Here is a 23,872-nt window from a genome sequence, read left to right on the forward strand (position 1 = left end):
AAAATAATCATAATTGAAGTGGGGACCTCCCACCCTGACAAGCACTTGGAATTGTGGGAGTTGAGTCATTACATTTAGTTTGAGTCTTTGACACAGCAATGGTCTTATATTTGATATCATTTTTTATTTTAGAGGCATTGAAAAGGTCTTAAAAGTCTTTAAATTGTCACTTTAGAAATGTGAAGATAGCCTGTATACACCTATAGCCTACTGTACGTTGGTTACACCGTAAGCAAATAATTTGCCCCCCCCCCCCACCCCGGGAGTCCCGACCCCCCACAAGGCATGGTATTGCAACGCATTGTGAGCTTGTAAAATAGATTTTAAAAATCTGAGTACTTCTCCTAGCACTGATTCCGTGAACCCAGGTCGACCCTGCTGTCTACGCTGACAGATCCAGGCCCATTAGCGTTCCCATCAGCCACTGCAGCTGTTCTGGCGCACGGCGGCCGCTGAGGACCGCCTTCTTCTCGCACTCCCTCCTCCTTATTACTGGATGGGAAACTGTAATCGGAGTCCAATCTGGCTCGACCTTTACATACCGCCGGACCGGTGCGTCAAAGGCCATTGTGACTCAAGACCATTGTACTGTACCAGCGTGGTCTAATATGAGAGTGACGACACTAGCGTTGACTCCCATTGTAAGAATGGAATGTGGAAATCTCAATGAGGAAGTTCCAATGTTTGGAACTATAGTCCCAATAAGCCCACAGCGGCCCGCTTTGCGGCGGGATCAAAGTGTGTCGTAACTCTCTCTCTCTATGGGTCTGTACTGTACATCAGTGGTTCTCAAACTGTGGGTCGGGTCCCCAGATGATTAGCTTAATTTGCATTGTGCAACATAGTTTTCTCACTCAACTGTAAACAGACCAACATACAGTATAAGTGTATTACAGGGTATCTGCACATTTCTAAAGTGACAGTTTAAGGACTTTTAAGACCATTTTAAAATGAAAAATAAATACAAAATAATGACTGTGTCAAAAGTATTCAACAAACTATAATATCAAAAATGTCAAATATTACATAAAAAAAGAGGCAAAATTTTCGAAAATAGACGAGTGTGAGCATGTAGATCTATCTGTGCAACCAAGTCAAACAAAATGTATTGCCTCAACTCCTACAATTACAAGTGCTTTTCAGGGTGGAGTTCAAATATGATTATTTTGGGGGGTCCCCAGTTCAAATATGATTATTTTGGGGGGTCCCCAGTTCAAATATTATTATTTTGGGGGTCCCCAGTTCAAATATGATTATTTTTGGGAGGTCGCACCTTGAAACGTTTGAGAACCACTGCTTTACATGCAAACAACTGCTGCTATCACTGGGCCCTCCAGGGGGCGTCACTCTAGCATAGAGGCCGACCGGTGCCCGATTTTTGGGTCTGATGCCGATCCCAATTTTTTTCAAAGTTTCTTTGAAAATAGCAGATCTACAAGCTCACAATGTGTCCCATGACAATGCATTGTGAGCTTGTACATCGGCATTTTCAAATAGCCAATGTGTACCGTATATATAGCTTGTGGCTGATTTTGATGCTATTTTAATACATTAAGCTGAGGACCCCCTGGAACTCCCTCAAGGACCCAGGGGCAGTCTCTGAACCCCACTTTGAGAACCACTGAACTACTGTAAACATCTTCATCTGTTGCCGTACCTTTTAAGTGGTTAAGAAAATATCCCCCCACGCCCCTCCCCCCTTTCCCCCCACATGGTGCCCTGTGTGCGTCACTCTATTACTGTAAACAGTACAAGTCCTGCTCAGCAGTACTGGCTGTAGACCAGTTCCCAGTTGCCAAGTCTGCTTATTATAAGCGACTTTGGGCTGTTTTTCTGTAGCTTGTAAATATTGGCAGTTAGTTGAGGGTTGCATTTTCTTGGGCTTGTTTCTAAAGTGTAGTTGCTTATTTGGGCTTGTTTCCTAATGTTGTTTAAACCAGTGCTTCTTAAAAATGTTCATATCCAGGACCACCTAAAGAAATCAATATGTATTTGTGAATACATTTGTCCGTGGACCCCCCCCCCCCCCCCCATCTGAAAACATGTTGTGCCAGGGATGGATCCCCATACAAGATTGGCGTTGTTAAAATATTCACAACATTTTAAAATGTCTTTCAAGATTCTTTTTGAAAAAAGCATATATCTGCTATTTTCAAATAGCTGATGTAATAGGACTCAGTGGTAAAACTGGCCACTTCTTTTGGGCTTGTTTTCATAGACCTGGTCGCTTGTTTCACTCGCAAAATCTGGCAACACTGCCAGTTCCCTGTGAGTTCGCACCGGCGTTGCCAGATTTCGCAAGAGAAGCAACCAGGTCTATGAAAACAAGCCCAAAAGAAGCTATCTCAATTTGGGGGTCCTTGATATGACAAAGTTTGAGAACCGCTGGCTTATAATAAGCGGACATGGCAACAGTGTGGTTCACACTGGTGTAGTGAGCGTAGTGGAGGCTGGCAGGGCAGACTGACCCTGGCCCGACCAATGCAAACAGGGGATCACAATCCCAGAATGCCCTCTAAATCTCTGTGGACAAAACACACATAGCCTGTTGCTGCCCAACCCTACTGGCCCCGAATCACAGATATCCATGGGATAAAAGAGCACGACAGCTGACCACACACACACACACACACACACACACACACACACACGCGGACAGTAACTAAATACATTTACTTGAGTACTGTACTGGTTGCTTGTTTCTTGCGAGTACAGTTTTGAGGTATTTTTACTTTTCTGGAGTATTTCACATTTTTCATACTTTTACTTCTACTCCACTACATCTCAGAGGCAAATATTGTAGCCTACATTTTACTCCACTACAATTATTTGAGAACTTTAGTTAGTGGTTACTTTGTAGATTTAGATTATTATTACAAAACATACATTAGCATCTTCAGCCATTTATATAATTTGGCTGTTTTCAAAATATATTTATATATTTTGAACTTGTGAAATAGGACATTTAGTACATAAGCATTATAAGTATAATGTAAGTATGTATATTTACATACTTTTGTACCTTTATTCAAGTACATTTTTAATACCGGACTTTGACTTGTAACAGAGTATTTCTACATTGTGATATTGATACTTTTACTTAAAAAAGTACTTAAAATTAGAACTTCTGTGTGTGGCGCGCGCGCACACACACACACACACACACACACACACACACACACACACACACACACACACACACACACACACACACACACACACACACACACACACACACACACACACACACACACACACACACACACACACACACACACACACACAGGGACTATAAGGGTGAGTCGAGGTGAGGCGGGCCAAGCATTGTGGTCGACTCTGACGGGAACACAAAGTATTTCTGTGATGAGTTTCTGCCATGACCCCCCCACCCCCCCCCCCCCCCCCACACCCCACCACACCCCACCACACACAGTGTGACACGCATGTCATTCAATCTGACCAGGCTTGCATCAACCATCAAAGAGGCTATAGGGGAGGGGTACACTTTGGTCTGATTGCCCTCACCTGTTGTCCTGCCTCACATTTGCAGCAGCAGACCTACTGTACCTCACCCAGAAGGAGCGAGTGCATTCTCCGGCAGCGGCAGCAGCCGCGGCGTCGCCGCTAAATGCACTCGCTCTCCCTCACCTCACCTCCCTCACTCTCCCTCTCTCTCTCTCCCCCTCCTTCTCTCTCTCTCTCTGTCCCCCAGGCGTCCCGTCTTTTTTTTTTTACAGCTATATAAGTGATTCTCAACTATTTTAATTTCAAGGACCCCCAGTTGTGATATGCATTAGACCACGAACCCCCATTTAAGGGTTCATTTGGTTTCCCAACTATCAATCATTTGGCTGGGGACCCCCTGGAACCACCTCAAGGACCCCCGGGGTCCTTAGACCCCACTTTGAGAACCACTGCTCTATACAGAGCCCAATGATCCTTCGGCATCACGCAGCGGAAATAGCCAATCTACAAGCTCAGGACGCATGGCAAACGGGATGGATCCTGAGCTTGTAGATCCTATCCAGTTATCCTACAGATAAAGGAGAACAGTGCAGCTTGCGGTGGGCCCCCAAGGGGACCGCTGTTGGAAATTATATTATGAGTCACAGACGTGCTAAGTTTGCCCTCTTAAAATCCCCCCCCGACCCGCCAGAGGTATTTTTGGTTTTGTTGAGTGCGCCTGGAATGCTCGCGGGACAATAGCTTTTTACAGCCCCGGAGAGAGTTAATGAACTACGTGCACTTTCTCCACATGGAGATTGTGGGGTTTGTTTGAGCAGGAGGGGAAACGATAGATTCCATCTACCCCCCCCCCCCCAAAGGGGAAATACGATAAGACTTAAAGGAGTAGTTCACCTTAAGACTGTCTTTTGTGCCGATAGCCATGAAGATTGATATGGAGGCCCACGATGGCTGCTCGGCTCGTTCAGTAGACTAATTAGCTAAGCTCATTAACAGCTCATTATAACAGTAAAGGCAGTAAGGATCTGTCATGTTTAATACTGTGTGTGTTCTTATTATTTATTTTGTTCCAGCATAACGCAAGATTGTTGAGGATGTATACTGTTGTGTGTATAGTATACTGTTTATATTATATATAATATTTGTACTCATTAATTATAGTGCTTCTTTTTTGGGTGATGTCTTGATTACCTGTACCTGTATCTACGGTACTTTCCTTGCCCTGTAAACTGCATCTTAACTGCTGTACTGCCAGCTTTATTGATCCCTCGCGGTCCTCATGTATCTTATCACTTTGCCAATGTTGTACCTAAATACTAAACTTGTGTATCGTGTTTTCTCTCCAACTACATGTGTGTGTGTGTGTGTGTGTGTGTGTGTGTGGGGGGGCATTGTTGTGACAGCTGACTATGCGAGAGCTAGGGACGGGAAAGTGGGAGAGTGGGAGGTTCTCTCCATCTCTCAGTTAACAATCATCACTCACTCTCCAACCACAGCCTTCCATTACTTCCATCTATCCATCCATCCATCCATCCGTCCGTCTATTAACCCCCCCTACCCCCAGCCCCCCAACACACACACGCATCTATCCCCTCCTCCCTCTCAGCCCAACCCCTGACCCCATACCACTACCCAGAAACACACACACACACACACACACACACACACACACACACACACACACACACACACACACACACACACACACACACACACACACACACACACACACACACACACACACACACACACACACACACACACACACACACACAGGCCCCATGCCAGGAAGCCCCTTAACTCCCAGTGTACCTACAGTGTTAAACCAGATTAGTTTAGTCTCATCTAGAGACACAGACACAGTGTACACATACATACAGTGTTAAACCGGATTAGTTTAGTCTCATCTAAAGATGGATTGTGGATCTCTCTCTCTCTTGGTACTTATTGCCATGATGTCTGCTACAGGTAGGAGTGACTATCTATTCTATCCACTGCTGTGTTTGGGGCGAAATGTTAACCCGCGTAAGCCTGGATTATACTTTGTTGTAACTAATGTTGTCATGCAGTGAAAACAGCAGATCTACAAGCTGACAACGTGTCTCTATGCGACGCACTGTGAGCTTGTAGATGTGCTATTTTACACTTCTTCTGGAACATTTCCATCTATGCTGACGTGGCCAGAAATAGGGACACCAGGGTTGAAAGTGTTTTTTGACGGATTCAACGTGGTAGAGTGAATGTAGGAATCCAATATGGCCCCATCAAAACAGCATGTAGCCTAATGACACATTGTGTTTGTTCAAACCAAGCCAGTCTGTAGCGTGGGGAATGCCATGATGTTTGGCTTAATAACTCTTGTAATGGAACGATGCCCTGTTGAATCATGGTCCAGTCATTTTCTACTGTTGGACCAATCATATGAAGCAAATTCTATTCTAGTCTCTGAACTGTCTTCTGTGTGCCTGGGTAGGACATTGTTTAGTCCATTGGTTCTCAAAGTGGGGTCCGGGGACCCCCAGGGGTCCTTGGGGGGATACCAGGGGGTCCCCAGCAAAATTTGTTAATATAGCTTCACAATCATTTTAACCACTTTAACCATATTTTATACTTTGGCTATTCAAAAATAGCAGATATACAAGTTCATAGCGCGGCACCGAGTGCCACGCTATGAGCTTGTAGATCTGCTATTTTTGAAAATTCGCAGCCAAATACATGTCAATTTGGGGGTTCTTGACATGAAAATGTTTGAGAACCACTGGTTTAGTCTAACATTAACCACTTCACATTAGAGAGAGAAAGAGAGAGAGAATGACTTTAGATAACATGAATTATGAAGTTGCGTTCAAATGCTAAATGTTTAGGAAACATTTGATTTGTGGGAATATTTCAGAAATATTAGATGATGTTCCCTTTAGACATCAGCTCTCATAAAGGGCTTTCTTTTGGAGATAGTAATTCTTCCTTTCCTTGTGTTGTGTGCGTGCGTGCGTGCGTGCGGGTGTGTGGTGTGTGGTGTGTGGTGTGTGTTGTGTGTTGTGTGTGTGTGTGTGTGTGTGTAGCGTGTGCATTGAACCTGGAGGGAGAGCTCTTCAAAGACCTGATGAAGGGCTACAACAAGAAGGTGAGGCCGGTGGAGAAGAGTGGAGACATCACACATGTGCAGATCAAGATGACCCTCACCAACCTCATCTCCCTGGTGAGAGAAGACACGTGTGAGAGACAGCATGCCGTGCCGTGCACACATTGCACAGTAAATGCATGGTGATAGCCTGTCGGACGGTCTATCTAAACACAAAAACTAAACATGCTGTCTGACTGTGGGTTAGACCAGTGGTTCCCAAATGCTTTAGCTCAAAACCCAAAAGAGAAATTTGGTGTCTCCATGAGACCCAAACTAGTGAAAATGTACAAGCTCACAACGCGTCGCATCGCGACACGTTGTGAGCTTGTAGATCTGCTATTCTCACTATTTCTTACAGTAGTTTTTCCTTATTAAAGGAATTTCTTTGATTTCTTTGATTTATGAAATTCTTTTAAAAAATGCTTGAAATTGTAATTGTGAATTGGTGGTAGGGGGCGTCGCATTTGGGGTCCCAGTGATGGCAATTGCCCCACCTAGCATTCACATTGAACCTCAGTATTAGTTATTTTTTCTACATTTTCTGCACTTCTGTTTTTTGTTTTTTTTTAATTAATCTGACACTAGATCGCTGCTGAATCCACACCGTACATTTACATGAGACATATCGTCGCTGTCGGGCAGAAACCTCTTATCTCCATATGTATATCTGTTTTTTTTTCGTACTTTCCGTAACTCCTTGTTTGATCATACTACAGAGTCACACAAAAGCATCAAAAGTAGCAGATCTACTAGCCTCGGAAACCCATGCCTTTTTTTTTGTTTCAAAAGAAAAAAAGCCTGGGAGAACCTTGCAGGAACGCTGGTCTTAGGACCTTGTTATCTCCTAACCAATCAGAGTGCTCCAAACCCAGGCGCTGGAATCCAGCGCCTGGGTTTGGCTCCGCCCTTCAAGACCATCGATTGGGCTCGTTCTTTCAGTCTACAGATCTACAAGCTTGAAACGACGCGTTGAGCTTGTGGCTTGGACCCGTTGTGGCTTGTGACAACCATGTCATTATAGGCAAACTAAAAAGTTTACAAAAATGCATTTTGTATTTTTAAAATAGCAGATGTACAAGCTCACAAAGGGTCCCATTGGGATGCATTGTGAGCAGGTAGATCTGCTATGTTTGCTATTTTTAAGTGGTCACTTTTTTGCCACCATCTAGGTTTTTCTGAAATTACCTTAATTTGATGGCTTGCGACACTGTCATACAACAGAGCATACGTTAAAGGGTAAGACCACTTTGGTAGAGGTTTGGGTTGTGTAGTTACCTTGCCATGATGTAACTCCAAAGGTGGACAAGAAATCAAAAATAATTGCTCCATTGATTAGAAATTGATAATTCAAAATATGCTCCTCATTGACTTACATTGTACGGTAAAACAGCTCTCAAAGTCACTCTTTTAGCCCATAAATGAACCCAAACATAGCTGATTCAGACAATATAGAGCCTCACCAAACCCAGTACTGTTTGTTTTTTTAATAAAAATGTCAACTTCCTGTTGATTTTACTATTTAAGATCTGGATCCGCGGATCCAGTCCAGGTTTTCTACTTATTAAAAATGGCTAAATCAACAGGAAGTTGACATTTTTATATAAAAAAACAAACAGTACTGGGTTTGATGATGTTCTATATTGTCTGAATCAACTTTGTTTGCGTTCGTTTATGTGCTAAAAGAGTGACTTTGAGAGCTGTTTTACCGTACAATGTAAGTCAATGAGGAGCATATTTTGAATTATCAATATCTAATCAATGGAGCAATTATTTTTGAATTCTTGCCCACCATTGGAGTTACATCATGGCAAGGTAACTACACAACCCAAACCTCTACCAAAGTGGTCTTGCCCTTTAAGGGTTTAGAGTGTATGTGTCTGACACTCTGAATGTATATGTTTGTCTTAGTGTTAGAGTGTATGAGTAAGAATTGTTTTCATATAAATGTACTGAGAAAAAAAAATCCCCATTTGTTTTCAGAATGAAAAGGAGGAAGCCCTGACAACCAATGTGTGGATAGAAATGGTAATGTTACACCAAACGCATGCTTATTCTGATGTTCTTCAATGTTAAAACCATTATTTTATTCCTTACAGTGTGTAACTGGCCGCTTGCAATGGTGATGATGAACAGTATTATTGTTTTTGCTATTATATTTGTAATTATTTAGTTCATTGGTTCTCAAAGTGGGGTCCGAGGACCCCCAGGGGTACTTGAGGGGGTTCCAGGCGGTCCCCAGCTAAATGATGGACAGGGACCAAATGGACCCTTATGGGTCTGTAACTCTGAGAGTGTACAAATGGAACCAAATGGACCCTAACGGGTCCATTTGGTTCCATTTGTACACTCTCAGAGTTAAATTAACATTGATTTTACAATATGAATTGGGGTCCCAGAGACATACATGCCATTAAATGGGGGTCCGTAGGCTAATGAATGTCAAACTGGGGGGTCCTTGTAACTAAAATGGTTGAAATCACTGCTAGAGAGCCGTAAACATCTTCTATTATGGGGGGTCCCTGGCATATCTTTTCAAATGGGGGTCTGCGGTCTAATAAGTGTCTATTTGGGGGTCCTTGGCACGAAAAAGTTTGAGAACCACTGATTTAGTTATTCAGTTATTCAGATAAACATTTGATAGCCTAAATTCCTGTAACATCACAGAAATATATTTACTGGAAAAATATGTTCTCATATTTTGGATCCTACGTGTGTGTGTATGCAGCAATGGTGTGACTACAGGTTGCGATGGGACCAGCCCCCCCGTTCAGAGCTGTATGGGAACATCACCTCCCAGCTCCGCATCCCCTCCAAGAGCATCTGGCTGCCTGATGTCATCCTGGAGAACAAGTCAGTCAATCACTATTTAATAAAATACAGCTATGCTTCTCAACCAGGACCCCCAGTTTGACCCCCGGCTTGACACGTTAGGAGCTTGTAGAGTGACTATTTCCACTGTTGGGGTTCACCCTACGACAAATATATATACTGTAGGGAAAAGTGGTTAAAGTGATCTTTTATGAACAGTTACAAATACAATCTTACCCGGAACATAGACCTCAGTGATAATGGGGTGCAGGTTGTAGTTGTACACTCCAGCTGTGTAGATGTCGCCTCCATCCAGATTGATGGCATCTGCTTCACCGACCTGTCAAAAACACTGCTTTATCAGCTTGCGACTAAACAACATTTGCAGAGACCTGGTAGCTATCCCTCTCTCTATCTTTTAAAAAAAAATAGCTTTTTACCCTCTTTTCTCCCAAGTCAGTTGATATGCCAATTAATTCCTCCCCACACACATTTCTGTGTGTTGTCACAGCTGTTCCCTCCTACTGACTCACCTGCCAGGGAGGAGTACGTGGAGCCTTCGTCCTACTCCTCCCACCCAACACTCCCTGCTGACAGGTGTCGCCCAATTGCATTTCTCCCATGGGATAAATAAGGTCTATCTATCTATCTTGTGTCCTGTGAGCAGTGTGGATGGCCAGTTTGAGGTGGCGCTGTACTGCAACGCGCTGGTGTCCTCTGACGGCTGTGTGTACTGGCTGCCTCCTGCCATCTACCGCAGTGCCTGTCCCATGAAGGTCAACTACTTCCCCTTTGACTGGCAGAACTGCACCATGAATTTCCGGTGGGTAGAATTATGGATAATGCTGGTACTTAGAATTTACATGAAGAGAGGTGAAGAAATACTCCCTCTTCAAATCGGTGAGACCTATTTGGGATTCTCTCAGGCTATTATAGATGGGAAAGGAAAATGTATGTATGCAGTGGTGGAAAGTAACAAAGTACATTTACTTAAGTACAATTTTGAGGTACTTTTACTTTACTGGAGTATTTCCAATTTTACTCTGAAAGTGTACAAATGGAATCATTTGTACACTCTCAGAGTTAAAGACCCGTAAGGGTCCATTTGGAACCCCCTCAAGGAACCCTGAGGGTCCCAGGACCCCACTTTTCTGCTGAGAACAGAATTGTTTGTGTCCAAAGTGAGATTGAAGGATGCCAGGCCATTTGAGTATTGACCAATCAATATCTTCATAGACATGAACATAATCTCCATTGCTTCATTCGCTATAGTATGCATATTGTATCATGTTGCTACTTTAACCACCTGAGGCTCACTTCAAACATTAGCATCATCATTTCACCCTTCGGGCATGTCATTTTAGGACAAACAGCGATGTGACGCATTGTGAGCTTGTAGATTGGCTATTTTCTCTATTCGTCTTATAGTGCTTGGCAACGAGTCGTCACCACGGGGGGTGGGGGGCGTGGTATAGTTGCTGCAGACATATTGGGGGGTAAGAGTCAATGTTAAGTATTTAAATGTATTCTACCAAGACTACAATCTGTCCCCTCCAGCCAGGTTCAGGGACAATACTCCGCTCACATAAAAATCACCCTTTTCAGCCAGTTGTCTTGTAAAACGTAATGGACGGTTTGTATTCGTGGAAGTTGAGGCAGACCATGGTGTTGTGGATAATAAGCGATGGCTGTGTTCTCCGTGTGTGTGTGTGTGTGTAGTTCCCAGAGTTATAGCGCCAATGAGATCGAACTGGTCCTCAAAGAAGAGGACAACCTGACCTGGGAGTGGGTGGACATCGACCCCGAGGCCTTCACAGGTACAGTGATGATGGACTATAATAGAGCCGTGAAGCCAAGTCAGACTGCTCACAAACTGTGTGATCGTTGTGTGACCTTTTAAAAAGGAGTTTTAAAATCTATTTAGTACACAGTAAGATCCTCAATGTAAATGTACCCCGTTGTAACTCCAAGAGTATACAAATGTACACTTTTGTACACTCTTGGAGTTAACGGTAAATGAATTTGACTGTGTATGCAACAACATAAAATACTCATAAAATACCTGCTGTTGTAGGAGGCCTTTGGTGGAGAAATTAAAGTGTTTAACAAAATAATTGATAATATAAGTGATATTCTAATAATTTGGCAAATTTATTACCAATTTCTTGGATTTCCTCAAGCTTTTTCCATGCGTATCCCATGGACCTGTCCTGCGAATGTCTTGTTGTTTGGACTTATGGTTGAACATGAGAAGAACGGAGAACTCAACTCACAAAAAAGGGACAAAAGGGTGTTATTGTGTGAGTTTAAGGGCCTTACAGGGTTAATAAAAAAAATCATGTTGTTTCATGTAGAAAACGGAGAGTGGGCCATTAAACACAGACCAGCCAAGAAGGTGATCAACCACGAGTACACCAAAGACGACCTGGAGTACCAGGAGCTGGTGTTCTACCTCATCATCCAGAGGAAACCTCTCTTCTACATCATCAACATCATCGCTCCCTGCGTGCTCTTCTCCTCGCTCGGCCTGCTCGTCTACTTCCTGCCCGCCAAAGGTATGTTACTCTTTTACCCCCCTCCCCTCCCCTCCCCCCCTTAATTCTTCCACTTCCAATAAAATCCACTTAACCCATTAAGACCTGGAACTGTGTCATTTTTAGACTTGAGCTAAAAAGCATTATTTTACACTTTGGGCTATTCAAAAATCGTGAAAATGTGTGCAAATCTTTGAATATATAGATTTTTAAAGCGAACATTTTAACTCAAATCTTTGCTTCTGGGGGGTCCCTGGAACAAAATATTTTGATGGGGGTCCGCGGCCAAATACAAATCATTTTGGGGGTCCTTGACATGAAAAAGATTGAGCACCACTGATATAGAAACATACGTTTTTCAGAATACTGTTGAGATTTAGGAGACATGTAGAATCGGCTTCAGGTTAAGCCTGACACGTCATATGATGAGAATATTCTATTCTCGATGTGCGACACCGGCATAATTGTGTATAAATCAAACACAAAGGTCTACTAGGCGAATGAGAATTTTTTACAATAACAACATGCCCAGAATAGGGTGACGCCAGGTTTAATGTGTTTCAGTATCCTAATAATACATCATTATTGATGAAATTGTGTGTGTTTTTGGCATGTCAGCCGGTGGTCAGAAGTGCACCATGTCCGTCGCTACTCTGCTGGGACAGACTGTGTTCCTCTTCCTGTTTGCCAAGAAGGTTCCAGAGACGTCCAGGGCTGTGCCTCTCATTGGAAAGTAAGACCACATGCATCACTCTGAAGCCTGATATATGCGTTGATGATGTGATATGTCGCTCAACATAAGTATAGTACTTCATTCTGTTCATCCCTTTTAAAAGCATTCTCCTTTCTTCCCGTCTTCAGATATCTGATGTTTGTGATGACGGCGACCACCATGGTGGTCATGAACTGTGTCATAGTGCTCAACGTGTCCCTAAGGACCCCCAACACCCACAAGATGACCAATAGAATACGAAGGGTGAGACGGAAATTGGAATTAAAGATCTTGAAAGTATTGAACATTTTTGAATAATTTACACAAATCTTCTCTTCTGGCGGTCCCTGGCACAAAATGTATATCAATTTGGGGGTCCTTGACATGAACAAGTTTGAGAACCACTGTTCTAATCCTCCTGCGAGAGCAAAAACGTGTACAGTGGATTAACCCTTGGACTCCCAACGCTGTCCCACCAGCTCCTTCTAAACGTTGTGCCTCGACTGCTGCGGATGGAGATGCAGCCCTGGAAGCCAAGCGACGACCGCGGCTCAGAGGCGGGCAGCAGCAGCTCAGGGACGGGAGACGGCGAGGCTCTGACCAACGAGGCCACGCTCTACCCCTGCAGGAGACGCACCTCCCTGGGGCTCATCGTCAAGGCAGAGGAGTACGTGATGAAGACCGCCCGCACCGAACTCATGTTCGCCAGACTCCGAGAGAGAGACGGACTCATGAAGTCGGTGTTGGACAAGATACGTAAGTATTTTGAGTGACTTTGCGTGCGCTTGCGTTCAAGGGGTTCAACAATTAATCGATTTAATCATATGAAAAGAAATCTTCGATAATCGATAATTTCATATAATAATCACGTTCGTGCGACGTGAAACGTGGTTAATCGATTAGTTGATATAAAATATATATATTTTAAAAACGGGCTTCTCAATTATTCGATGAATCACAAAAGGATTCCATACAATAATCGCTAAGAAAACAATAAATAGTTGCAGTCCTACTTGTGTTTGTTGTTGTCGGTCAACGCATTCTCACACCCAGGTCGTCCTACAGCGATAAGCTGGGCAACGTCTGACCAAGGGGCAGACGCTTGACGCATGTTGTCGCCTGTTGACGAGGACGGCGCGATTTATGATTCCAAGCCTATCGGTATGCAACTCGAACGGCGCTGAGTCGGCGGAAGCGGGCATCGCACCGATCGGTGCGGACACTCGCTCGGCTAGCGCCTGGCTCAGGCGTGCCTCACACAGGGCTCAAGTCCGCTTCTGAGGGCACGGCTCCTTGTTTTCAATGTTTTTACTGGCATCAACCTATTGCGAGTTGAAAGTGAGAGCGCATGTCAGCATTCCATTGTCACGTGAAGCGGTACAACCGGGAATGTTGAAAAGCAGCACGACAGGGAAGCCCTATCATGATAAAACGTCTTACGCAAAATTTTGCCCAACTCTTCACTGTATTACATGTTGGAAGTGAGAATGTATAGTGTTGGTAAGTGTTAAGTCACTGTACCGCCTAATTTATGTTCTGTTACACGATGGCGAGCACGATGCGTCTAATCTGTGGTGCGTGGTGAGCTTGTATGTTGGTTATTTTCGCCGCATGACACTGTCGGTGTGAAACCGAGCATGAATTGGCCTTATATCTGAAAATACAATGTATTTTGTATCCCCCCCCCCCCCCCCCAGATAACGGCCTAGAAAACGGTTCAGCCCAGAAGCTTGAAGCCAGCCTGGCAGAGGTTTCTCCAGAAGTGAGACAATGCGTCGATTCCTGCAAACACATCGCAGAGACCGCCAGAAAACAGAACAACTTCCAGAGTGTAAGAAAACACATTTATAAAACTCTATCTTTTTTTTACCATGAGTGTTTCATTTAACTATCGTAACACCATCACTGCTGACCTACTTTCCCCTCACCTCTGCAGGAGAATGAAGAGTGGTTCCTGGTCGCCCGGGTCATCGACAGGGTGTGCTTCATCGTCATGGCCACCGTGTACTTCTTCGGGACCACCGGGATCTTCCTGATGGGCCACTTCAACCAGGCCCCGTCCACGCCCTTCTACGGGGACCCCAGGTTATACCTGCCCCCCCTGGACAATGTCACCGATCTCGGCGACCTGGCTCAGAATTTCACCCGACTGGGCTGAGCCGGCAAGTTAAAAAAAGGGTTCTTCTGTCCCCTGGACATCTCAGGACCTCCCTTGATGAGGCTCACAGTGACAGCTGGCGTCCTGAGAGAGAGAGACAGAGGAGAGAACACAAGATGCTGGAAATACTGCATATGGAGTACCGTACATACTGTATACCATACATGGGCAACTGGCGGCCCGGAGGCCACATGCGGCCCCCACCTTCACTTAATGCGGCCCGCAAGTTAATATCGGAATACTGATATATTATTGATTTCAGCTGTTACAATTGCAAACATGACCCGCTTTAAATACTACTACTATATTAGTAGTAGCTTAATGACTAGTGTTAAAATTCTATTGTCTTTTTTATGTCCAATATATTTGTATTGTGTTCATAAAGTTAACATAAGTATACCTAAATGCATTTGAAATTAAATACATATGTTACTTTTCAGGATTCCAATTAAAAAAAATATTTTTGATCTGCTATTTTTGCTACTTTTGTGTGACATAGAATGGCCCTACAGTATATGCAATGTGGCCCTCCAGGGACGTGCACAGATAGACTCTAGGTGGTGCTGGAGCACCTGCCCTTTGCCCTCTTGACCAGAAGTGTCCTTTTGAAGAAAAAAAAAAGGAAAAAAAAATCAGTTTACAGCAGGGGTCTTCAACAGGGGGTCCTCAGAGTTACAACAGGGGGTCGGCCAAATCTTTATGTGATATGATTTTTCTTTTTACCATAACCACTCGAAACCTAGCATCCCTTTTCTGAGGAGAACTTTAGCCAAAAATAGCAGATCTACAAGCCCACAACGCCTCGCAGCGCGAGGCTTGTAGATCGGCTATTTTTGGCAAAGAGGTATAGGTGTAGAGGGAAAAAAGAGCAGAACAAGTAAACAAAAAAAAGTATAATTTACTTGAGCACCTGCCCCTCAAAATGTCTGTGCACGCCACTGTGGCCCTCTGGAGTGAGTGTGTAAATATAGTGTCCCTCTCCATCATCAAAGTTGCATCACCCCTGCTGTATACCAACACATCAATAGTGTCATGCCACCCCGTGAGCAATGACGATTTGTCTACGGCGGGCTGACGGATGCCTGGTGAAGGAATGCTGCCCCCCCCCGCCCCCCCCCTACCCTGAGGACCAGGATTGTCTGGTGTTTTGCTCACTGAAGTTTTACTCACGGGTGGCTACATTGGACATGTGGATGTGTGGACTATCATGATAAAGGACGTCCTGTAGACAGCATTGACAGTTCATAATGCTGGATAGTGGTCTTGATGGTACAGTATATGACTGTGTTTACACAAGTCTGTGTAACAAAAGGACAAAAGGACAAACACACCTTCCTTTCTATCAGTGAGCAGGTATATCTACCCTCTCATTCAGTGCAGTGTTTTCCAGAACTATACATGACTTTTTTTGCTATAAGGTTTGATTATTTGATAACTTCTCTTTCTTTCTTTCTTTCAACTTATTTAAACATGGACCCTGGCGTCCCTAAATTTTGGCAAAGAAAAAGAAAAGAAAAATACCCAAAAATTATAATAATCAAAAAGAAAATACAAAACATTATAAACATTTTCAAAGAAAATAGCAAAAATAGCCAATCTACAAGCTCACAATGTGTTGCGTTGTCAGCTATTTTCGCTATTCGTCCTACAGCAAAGCGTATAGGGCTTAACTCATTGAGTGCCATTAACGTGTTTCACGTATTTTAGCGCTGTGGTGTTGAGTGCCGTTAACGTGTTTCACGTGTTTTTGAAAAAAATAGAAAAAAATAATAATAATAAACCCAAAGAACCCAAGATATCATCATCTGAAGATTTGCAGCTCCATCCACTCCTTGTTTAACTTATAACTTAAAAAGGCTGTATCTCGCTTCCTAAGCATTTTTTTTTACTTTGAAAAAAAAAAAAGAAAAAAAAAATTGTAATGGCCAGAAATAGATAATAATAATTTGGGCACTCAATGAGTTAAGGGGTTAAACACATAACATCTTGGAATTTATAGCAAAAATAACGATCAAGGATAGTGCTCAAAAAGTTCTGAACCTGTAGGGCTATCTGCTTGGTCCTGGTTGTCTGTCTGACCAAAGCAAAGCAATGAGTAAGCCAATAAGAAACATCTTAGATGACAGAGGGCAGATTTACTGTAACGTTCCTAAAGTTCTGCTTTTCATGAATAAAATGTACATTTTGTCCACATTCTTTTCTGTACCATTGATAGTGACTATGTGTGACATGTGGAAAACTCAATAGTGCCGCGTCTGCTTCCCATCTTCTGGTGGGCACATGGATGGAGACCCTACACCCCCACCCCCCAAAAAAACACATAACTACCCCCCCTCACCCTCACTCTAGCCCCCACCCCATCTCTGGAATAGAAACAGGATTTCAATTACATGGCTGAATGGTGCTTTTCTGCTGCCAACAAAAGGCAGATCCGGGCTGGTTGGGATGGAAACTGAGACAGAGTCGGGGAGAGATCTGGGGTGGGAGTGAGTGGTGGAAAAAGTACTCATTTTTTTTTTACTCAAGTAAAAGTCTCAATACTGCAATGTAGAAATACTATGTTACGAGTAAAAGTCCGGAATTCAAAATTATGCAGAAGGTCCCATTTCATAGTTTTCAAACTGTATAAAAATCTTTTGAAAATAGCAGATCTACAAGCTCACAATGTGTGAGCTTGTAGATCGGCTATTTTCAAATGGCCGAAACGTATATAGGGCAAAAGTGGTTAATGTATGTTTTGTAATGATAATCAAAATCTATAAAGTAACTAGTAACTAAAGTTGTCAAATAATTGTATTGTAGTAAAAGTACGATATTTGCCTCGATCTGAGATGTAGTGAGGTAGAAGTAAAAGCATTGAAAATTGGAAACACTCCAGTAAAGTAAAAAATCCTCAAAAGTGTACTCAAGTACAGTACTTACTTGAGTACAAGTAAGTACTCCACAGGGTGGGAGTGAGTGAGTGAGTGAGTGTGAGGGTCTCCAGACAAACACGCCACTGCACAAAGGGGTCCGTCTGTACACACGACGTACGCACACCAAGCCAAACATTGCCACTCCAAGCCTCTCACACACACACACAAACACAAACACATGGAGAGAGAGACAGCAAGAGAAGCGCATGCTTAACCCCTCCGGATCACCAAGACTTTGCAGTCGCTCGCCCCGGTGCCCCTCTCTCACTGACTCCTTCAGGGTTGTGTTCTCACATTCTGGTAGATGCCTGGAAGTGGACCGCAGATGGTATGAGACTAGTTTCATTGTCCTTTGGCTTTTTGGCTGTTCTATTCATTGGCCAGAAATATAATCTTTAAGAAAATGTGTACTGTATAGTGACTTTTCTTTTGTAAAATTGTCTAAAATGTCATTAGTGTAATAGTATGACTTTTGTAATGTAATACATAAAAATGTTATGTAGAACAGTATAGCATGATATGTTGTTTTGGTAATATAATATAAACTTTATTATAAGAGTATGGCATGTGTTTTGTAAAATTGCACTGCATTTGTTTTCAGGAACGTCAACACTGTGACTTTCACTCAGGGTTCAGTCACTTGTGCTCCACTCCATGGCCATTAGTGTTATCTACAGTGATCCTCGACCGTCATAGTAGAGCATTGGTTCTCAAAGTAGGGTCCGGGGACCCCCAGGGGTCCTTGGGGGGGTACCAGGGGGTCCCCGGCAAAATTAGTAAATATAGCGTCACAATCATTTTAACCACTTTAACCATATTTTATACTTTGGCTATTCAAAGATAAAACGTTTGAGAACCACTGTAGTAGAGAATGCCTTTTGTTTGATTGGATAAAGTAGTATAGGATGACATATTTTGACACATGAAATGTTCGATAACAGTATAGGCTAGTATTGCTTTTTTAAATTCTATTTGTTGACATTTGTGTATGACTTGGGTTGGTTGTAAGGAACAGCACAGCCTCTCAAAAGACAAGAAAAGAAAAGTAATACTATGTTATAAAAAGAAAATCATACTATAAAATGTATGACATGATAATATACTACTGTGTTGTTCTCACTATACAGTAGGGGTAAATTCAGTCACCAAAGGCAGCACAGCAGTTAAGATACAGATTACAGGGCAAGACGTCACGCTCAAAGCAACACCATCAGAAATGGACAAATTAAACAATGTACAACACTACACAGTGGCGTGCACAGACATTTTGGGGGTCAGGTCAAGCTGCTCAAGTAAATTATACTTTTTTTTGTTTACTTGGTCTGCTCTTTTTTCCCTCTACACCTATACCTCTTTACCAAGAATAGCCGATCTACAAGCCCACAACGCCTCGCAGCGCGAGGCGTTGTGAGCTTGTAGATCTGCTATTTTTGGCTAAAGTTCTCCTCAGAAAATGGATGCTAGGTTTCGAGTGGTTATGGTAAAAAGAAAAATCATATCACATAAAGATTTGGCGGACCCCCTGTAGTAACTCTGAGGACCCCCTGTTGAAGACCCCTGCTGTAAACTGAAAAAAAGGGCACTTCTGGTCAAGAGGGCAAAGGGCAGGCGCTCGAGCAACACCTAGAGTCTATCTGTGCACGTCCCTGACTACACACCCTCAGCAGTGCTTGCTAAGTGCAAGACAAAGGAAAACACAAGAGAACACACAGTAAGCATGTCAGATAGTTCCAAACAATTAGACTATTGAACAAGCCGAGCGATCATATGTATCATCGTAACATGGGTCTTGAAAACGGCAAAAAAAAGGCAAAGTTACAAGTTGTAACTTTTTAGCGTTTTTCAAATATTGCATAGTGCAGGACAAAGCTAAATACAAGAGAACGCACAGTACGGTAAGCATGTCAGATAGTTCCAGCAAATAGTCTATTGAACAAGCTGAGCGATCACCATATGTATCATCGTAATATGGATCTATGGGACCGCAAAAAAAGTTATTTTTTGCAAATGTTTTAAGGTCATGATTCACCAGGAGCCTGGGTGGCTTGGTTCCAGGCTTAAAATGATTCATGTAGATATTTTCGTAAATCTCTATGGGCTGAATGAATGGGCTTTCTATCTGTGGAACCATAGCCGGTAAACAAAAGCTATGCTCAATATTATATCATTTAAAAAAAAAGTGGTCGGCTACACAGGTATATTGTCTAATAATGAAAACCAAAGCCATACTATGTCGTAAAAAAGAAAAAAAACTCATGTTTTTGTTTTATTAATCTTAGCCCAGGTCAGCGGTGACCAGTCAACCGCTGCCCTTCGGTCGACTGGAGAGAGAGAAACACATCCAGATGCTCTTCAGAGCTTTCCGCCGCCCAGGTGGGCCTGCTACTACCTGTGACCACCAGGACTCACCTGAAGACCCCCAGCCCCACCGAGGAGGAGGGCCTGGCCATCAGGAATCACACCTGGACCTCCTCGGGAGGAGTACGCTGGAGAACGGTCATGGTGGGCAGCCTCCTCTGGGACAGACGAGCCGGTCAGGGATGGGGGAGCAGTGGTCACCGTCTGGTGGTGGTGGGGGTGGGGGGGGTGTTAGTGACTCCGTTGCAATGCTGGACACAGTCAGCCAGCTTCACATCACAGCGAGGACAGACTTACAAGGTTAGTAATACAGTAATGTCAGTGCAATCGAGTAAGTGCTTTGTTTTGGGAATCGTCATTCGCCGTGAAGCAATGCAACAAAAAACAAACAAGTCAGACCGAAACAAATGATCATTTTGGAGGTGAAATCGAATGTTCCTTTAGTTTCCTTTCACCTGTTGCAGGTCTACAGTGTGTTCCCAGGAGGATCTACAGCATCGCCACAGGGGGCAGCAGAGAGCAGCTATTTGTGGCCGTGGAAGGTATTGTTCCCTATCAGTGTCTAAATCTCTGTGTAAATCAGTGTGTACATCAGTGTGTAAATCTCTGTGTAAATCAGTGTGTACATCAGTGTGTAAATCTCTGTGTAAATCAGTGTGTACATCAGTGTGTAAATCTCTGTGTAAATCAGTGTGTAAATCTCTGTGTAAATCAGTGTGTAAATCTCTGTGTAAATCAGTGTGTACATCAGTGTGTAAATCTCTGTGTAAATCAGTGTGTACATCAGTGTGTAAATCTCTGTGTAAATCAGTGTGTAAATCTCTGTGTAAATCAGTGTGTAAATCTCTGTGTAAATCAGTGGTTCATCCTGTGTCGTTCAGGGACGTGTCATTCAGAGGCTCTCAGAAGGTGGGGGAGGGATGGACTTTCGGTGGGCTATACCCCTTACTTTACACTTTGGCTATTCAAAAATAGCAGATATACAAGCTCATAGCGCGACACCGAGTGCCGCGCTATGAGCTTGTAGATCTGCCATTTTTGAAAAAATCGTGAAAAACATTTGTAACTGTCGAATGTACACACATTTTGTATTTTCAAAATGGCGGATTTTGTTAGTTTTTTTTTCGTGTTTTGGTTACTTTATTTCGGTTTTAGGGTTAGGGTTAGCCGGTTAGGTTATTTAATTCTTATCTTTGCCTGATTTTACCGATTGTATTATCACATTTTTTTTTTTTTTTATCTTTTCAAAAAGTGGGGGGTATGAAATCACGGATCTGTGAGAGTGAGGGTGTCGGGTCGTACGCACAGTGAATGGCCGTGACGCCCCTGTCCCTATCAGTGTCTAAATCACTGTGTAAATCTCTGTGTAAATCAGTGGTTCATGCTGTGTTGTTCCCTCCCTGCCCTCAGAGAGCTCCTGCCTGTGTCTGCAGTGCTGCGGTCCGGCTCGTTCCTGCTCCCTGCAGGGCTTCAACCAACAAGGACGCCAGGTGTTCCACTTTGAACGGCCCCTCCGGGCGGACGCCTGCTGCCTCGGCTGCTGCCTGATGGAGATCAGGGCCTACACCCCACAGAGGCATCTCATTGGCTCTATACATCAGAGGTAAGCATCTCATCTTTGTGATGAGGTTTGTTTTAGAGAGAGATCTAGGCTACTGTTAACTCAAATATTTTGAGATGGGGGGGTCCATGGCCAAACACAGGGTCCTTGACATGAAAAGGTTTGAGCACCGCTGATAAGACATGCATTTTTCTGAAAACTGGAGGATTTAGAAGACATGTTTAGAATGGGCCTCAGTAGCCTGGTTTCAGACGTATCTGCCATTGCAAAAAAATGGCAGCCCGGAAATGCAGGTTCCATACAGAGATTCCAGACTAATACCTACGCAGTGATATTAGTCTGGCCATGCCAGGCTAGGGCCTCAGGTCTTAATTGGTTAAACGTGTTTCCATTCCACTCATTACATTAGGACTTACTGTACGCTATGGCCTCCAACCTTATTGGACCACCATGATAGATGCCTGTCTGTAAATAGCAGGGAGCAGCTCTCCCTTGTTTCGCCCTGCAAGGGTGAGGTTTAATCTGGGAGAATGAACACACAAAACAGCTGCCTGCATGGAGGGAGCCCCCCCCCCACCACACACACACACACACACACACACACACACACGGCAGAGGAATGCAGTATTGCTCTTAATGGGGAAAAACGGCTTTGCTGCCAGATTTGTTACATTATATCGTCTCTGTCGGTTAGAAACCTCATGTCCAAATTCAAAAATAGCAAAAGTAGCAGATAGACAAGCTCAAAGCGTGTCGATTCATTTTAATGATCAATCTATTGTGTTCCTGCTTGGAACAATGGAACTAAAATAGTATACTTTAAGTTCCTATTGACTGACATTTCTTTTTACATTCATCCTTTAATGTTATATTATATTGTCATTAAAATCTTAGTGTTTTGCCATTATTTAGGGGGCCCACTTGCAATATCCTCATGGCCCACCTGTGCGTGTGTGTGTGTGTGTGTGTGTGTGTGTGTGTGCGTGCGTGCGTGCGTGCGTGCGTGTGTGTGTGTGTACCATCAGATGGAGCATGTTCACTCCTCTTCTGGAGGTGTGTGATTCAGAGGGAACATCTTCCATCAGAATCCAGGGTGACTGCTGTCCATGTCGCTGTCTCTCCAACCAGGAATTCCAGGTTAGTATTCACTATACGTCTGTAATATATATGCATCAATCTTTTGGGGTTCCTGATACATGTATTCATAACATAACATAATGTCACCTCTAAAGACTGTCTGTTTTTGTCAATGACCAGCTTGTCTCCATGATTGGTGAGAGAATTGGCTCAATATGGAAGAAATGGCCTGGCTTTAATGACGAATGTAACATGGACCATGAATACTTTGGTTTGGAAGGTCAGTAGATTAGATTGGATAAGATATAGATTCAATGGATGGATAGAATATATCCCAATTGTATGTACGTATTATTTCAATTTTTCCTATTCAACCATTTGTAAATGTGTTTCAACCACAGTGCCGCTTAACATGGACTCAAACACCAAACTACTGCTGCTGGCTGCCACATTCTTATTGGTAAGCTGCCGTCTGCTGCTGCATACTAAACCATGGCTCTCTGGAATGAAGTGTGTCAATACTTACTAAACGTACTATTAGGGATGCACAGTGTTGATGTTTTGGCCGATACTTGAAGTACGGATTAATTGCATGGTCAAATCAACAGATAGTTCCCTTTAACTGAGAGTCTGAGTGCCGATGCAAGACTTCTAAATAGCAGAGCATTCTTATTACCTGAATTATTAGGCCTACTGATGCACAATGCACATGTTAGTTCAAACGACTTAAATGTAGTATTTTTTACTTTAAATAAATGCTACTTTTGAAAGCTTCCCCAGAAAACGGATGAAATCTGCAGCTTTCAGCATTACAAAAGACTTTCAGATTCACATTCAAACATGACAAAATATCAGCTAAAACCGATGTATTATTTTGACATCGATTTGATCTAGACATAGCATTTCAAGGCCGAAATCGCTGATGCCGACATGACCGATTAATGGTGCATCTCTAATGACGACATACTTTACATACTTGGTACTGTACACGTGACCTGGCTTTTCTGACCGACAACCTCTGCCTTGTTCTCTCCCGTAGAATCACATGTTCTTCGAGATGAGCTGATGGGTGAAATGAGCCATGAGCAGAATACAGTTAAAAGTCATCATCACTACAGAGCACGTCAGTGAACCTCGTTCAGAGGACGCAACAAGTTGTC

General features: G+C 43.2%; 2 protein-coding genes across 2 annotated transcripts; both read left to right on the top strand.

The window, feature by feature from the left end:
• Positions 1 to 5,420: 5,420 nt before the first annotated feature.
• On the top strand, positions 5,421 to 14,869 carry chrng (cholinergic receptor, nicotinic, gamma; the record flags this gene model as incomplete). Its single annotated transcript, XM_084056952.1, has 12 exons — positions 5,421 to 5,433; positions 6,528 to 6,664; positions 8,570 to 8,614; positions 9,315 to 9,439; positions 10,065 to 10,220; positions 11,117 to 11,214; positions 11,752 to 11,952; positions 12,550 to 12,664; positions 12,793 to 12,907; positions 13,123 to 13,399; positions 14,341 to 14,474; positions 14,580 to 14,869. 12 exons carry the CDS (start codon positions 5,421 to 5,423, stop codon positions 14,799 to 14,801), a joined length of 1,638 nt encoding a protein of 545 aa, XP_083913078.1. The 3' UTR covers positions 14,802 to 14,869.
• Positions 14,870 to 18,020: 3,151 nt separating this feature from the next.
• Positions 18,021 to 23,778, top strand: LOC311045143 (phospholipid scramblase family member 5; the record flags this gene model as incomplete). The annotated part of the gene is made up of 8 exons (XM_084056953.1): positions 18,021 to 18,044; positions 19,996 to 20,374; positions 20,539 to 20,616; positions 21,485 to 21,677; positions 22,661 to 22,772; positions 22,893 to 22,992; positions 23,114 to 23,172; positions 23,752 to 23,778. The coding sequence occupies 8 exons, from the start codon at positions 18,021 to 18,023 to the stop codon at positions 23,776 to 23,778; spliced, it is 972 nt and encodes a 323-aa protein (XP_083913079.1).
• Positions 23,779 to 23,872: the final 94 nt, after the last annotated feature.

The sequence above is a fragment of the Gymnoscopelus microlampas genome, assembly GCF_963454915.1.
Source record: "Gymnoscopelus microlampas genome assembly, chromosome: 5".
NCBI classification, from domain to species: Eukaryota; Metazoa; Chordata; class Actinopteri; order Myctophiformes; family Myctophidae; genus Gymnoscopelus; species Gymnoscopelus microlampas.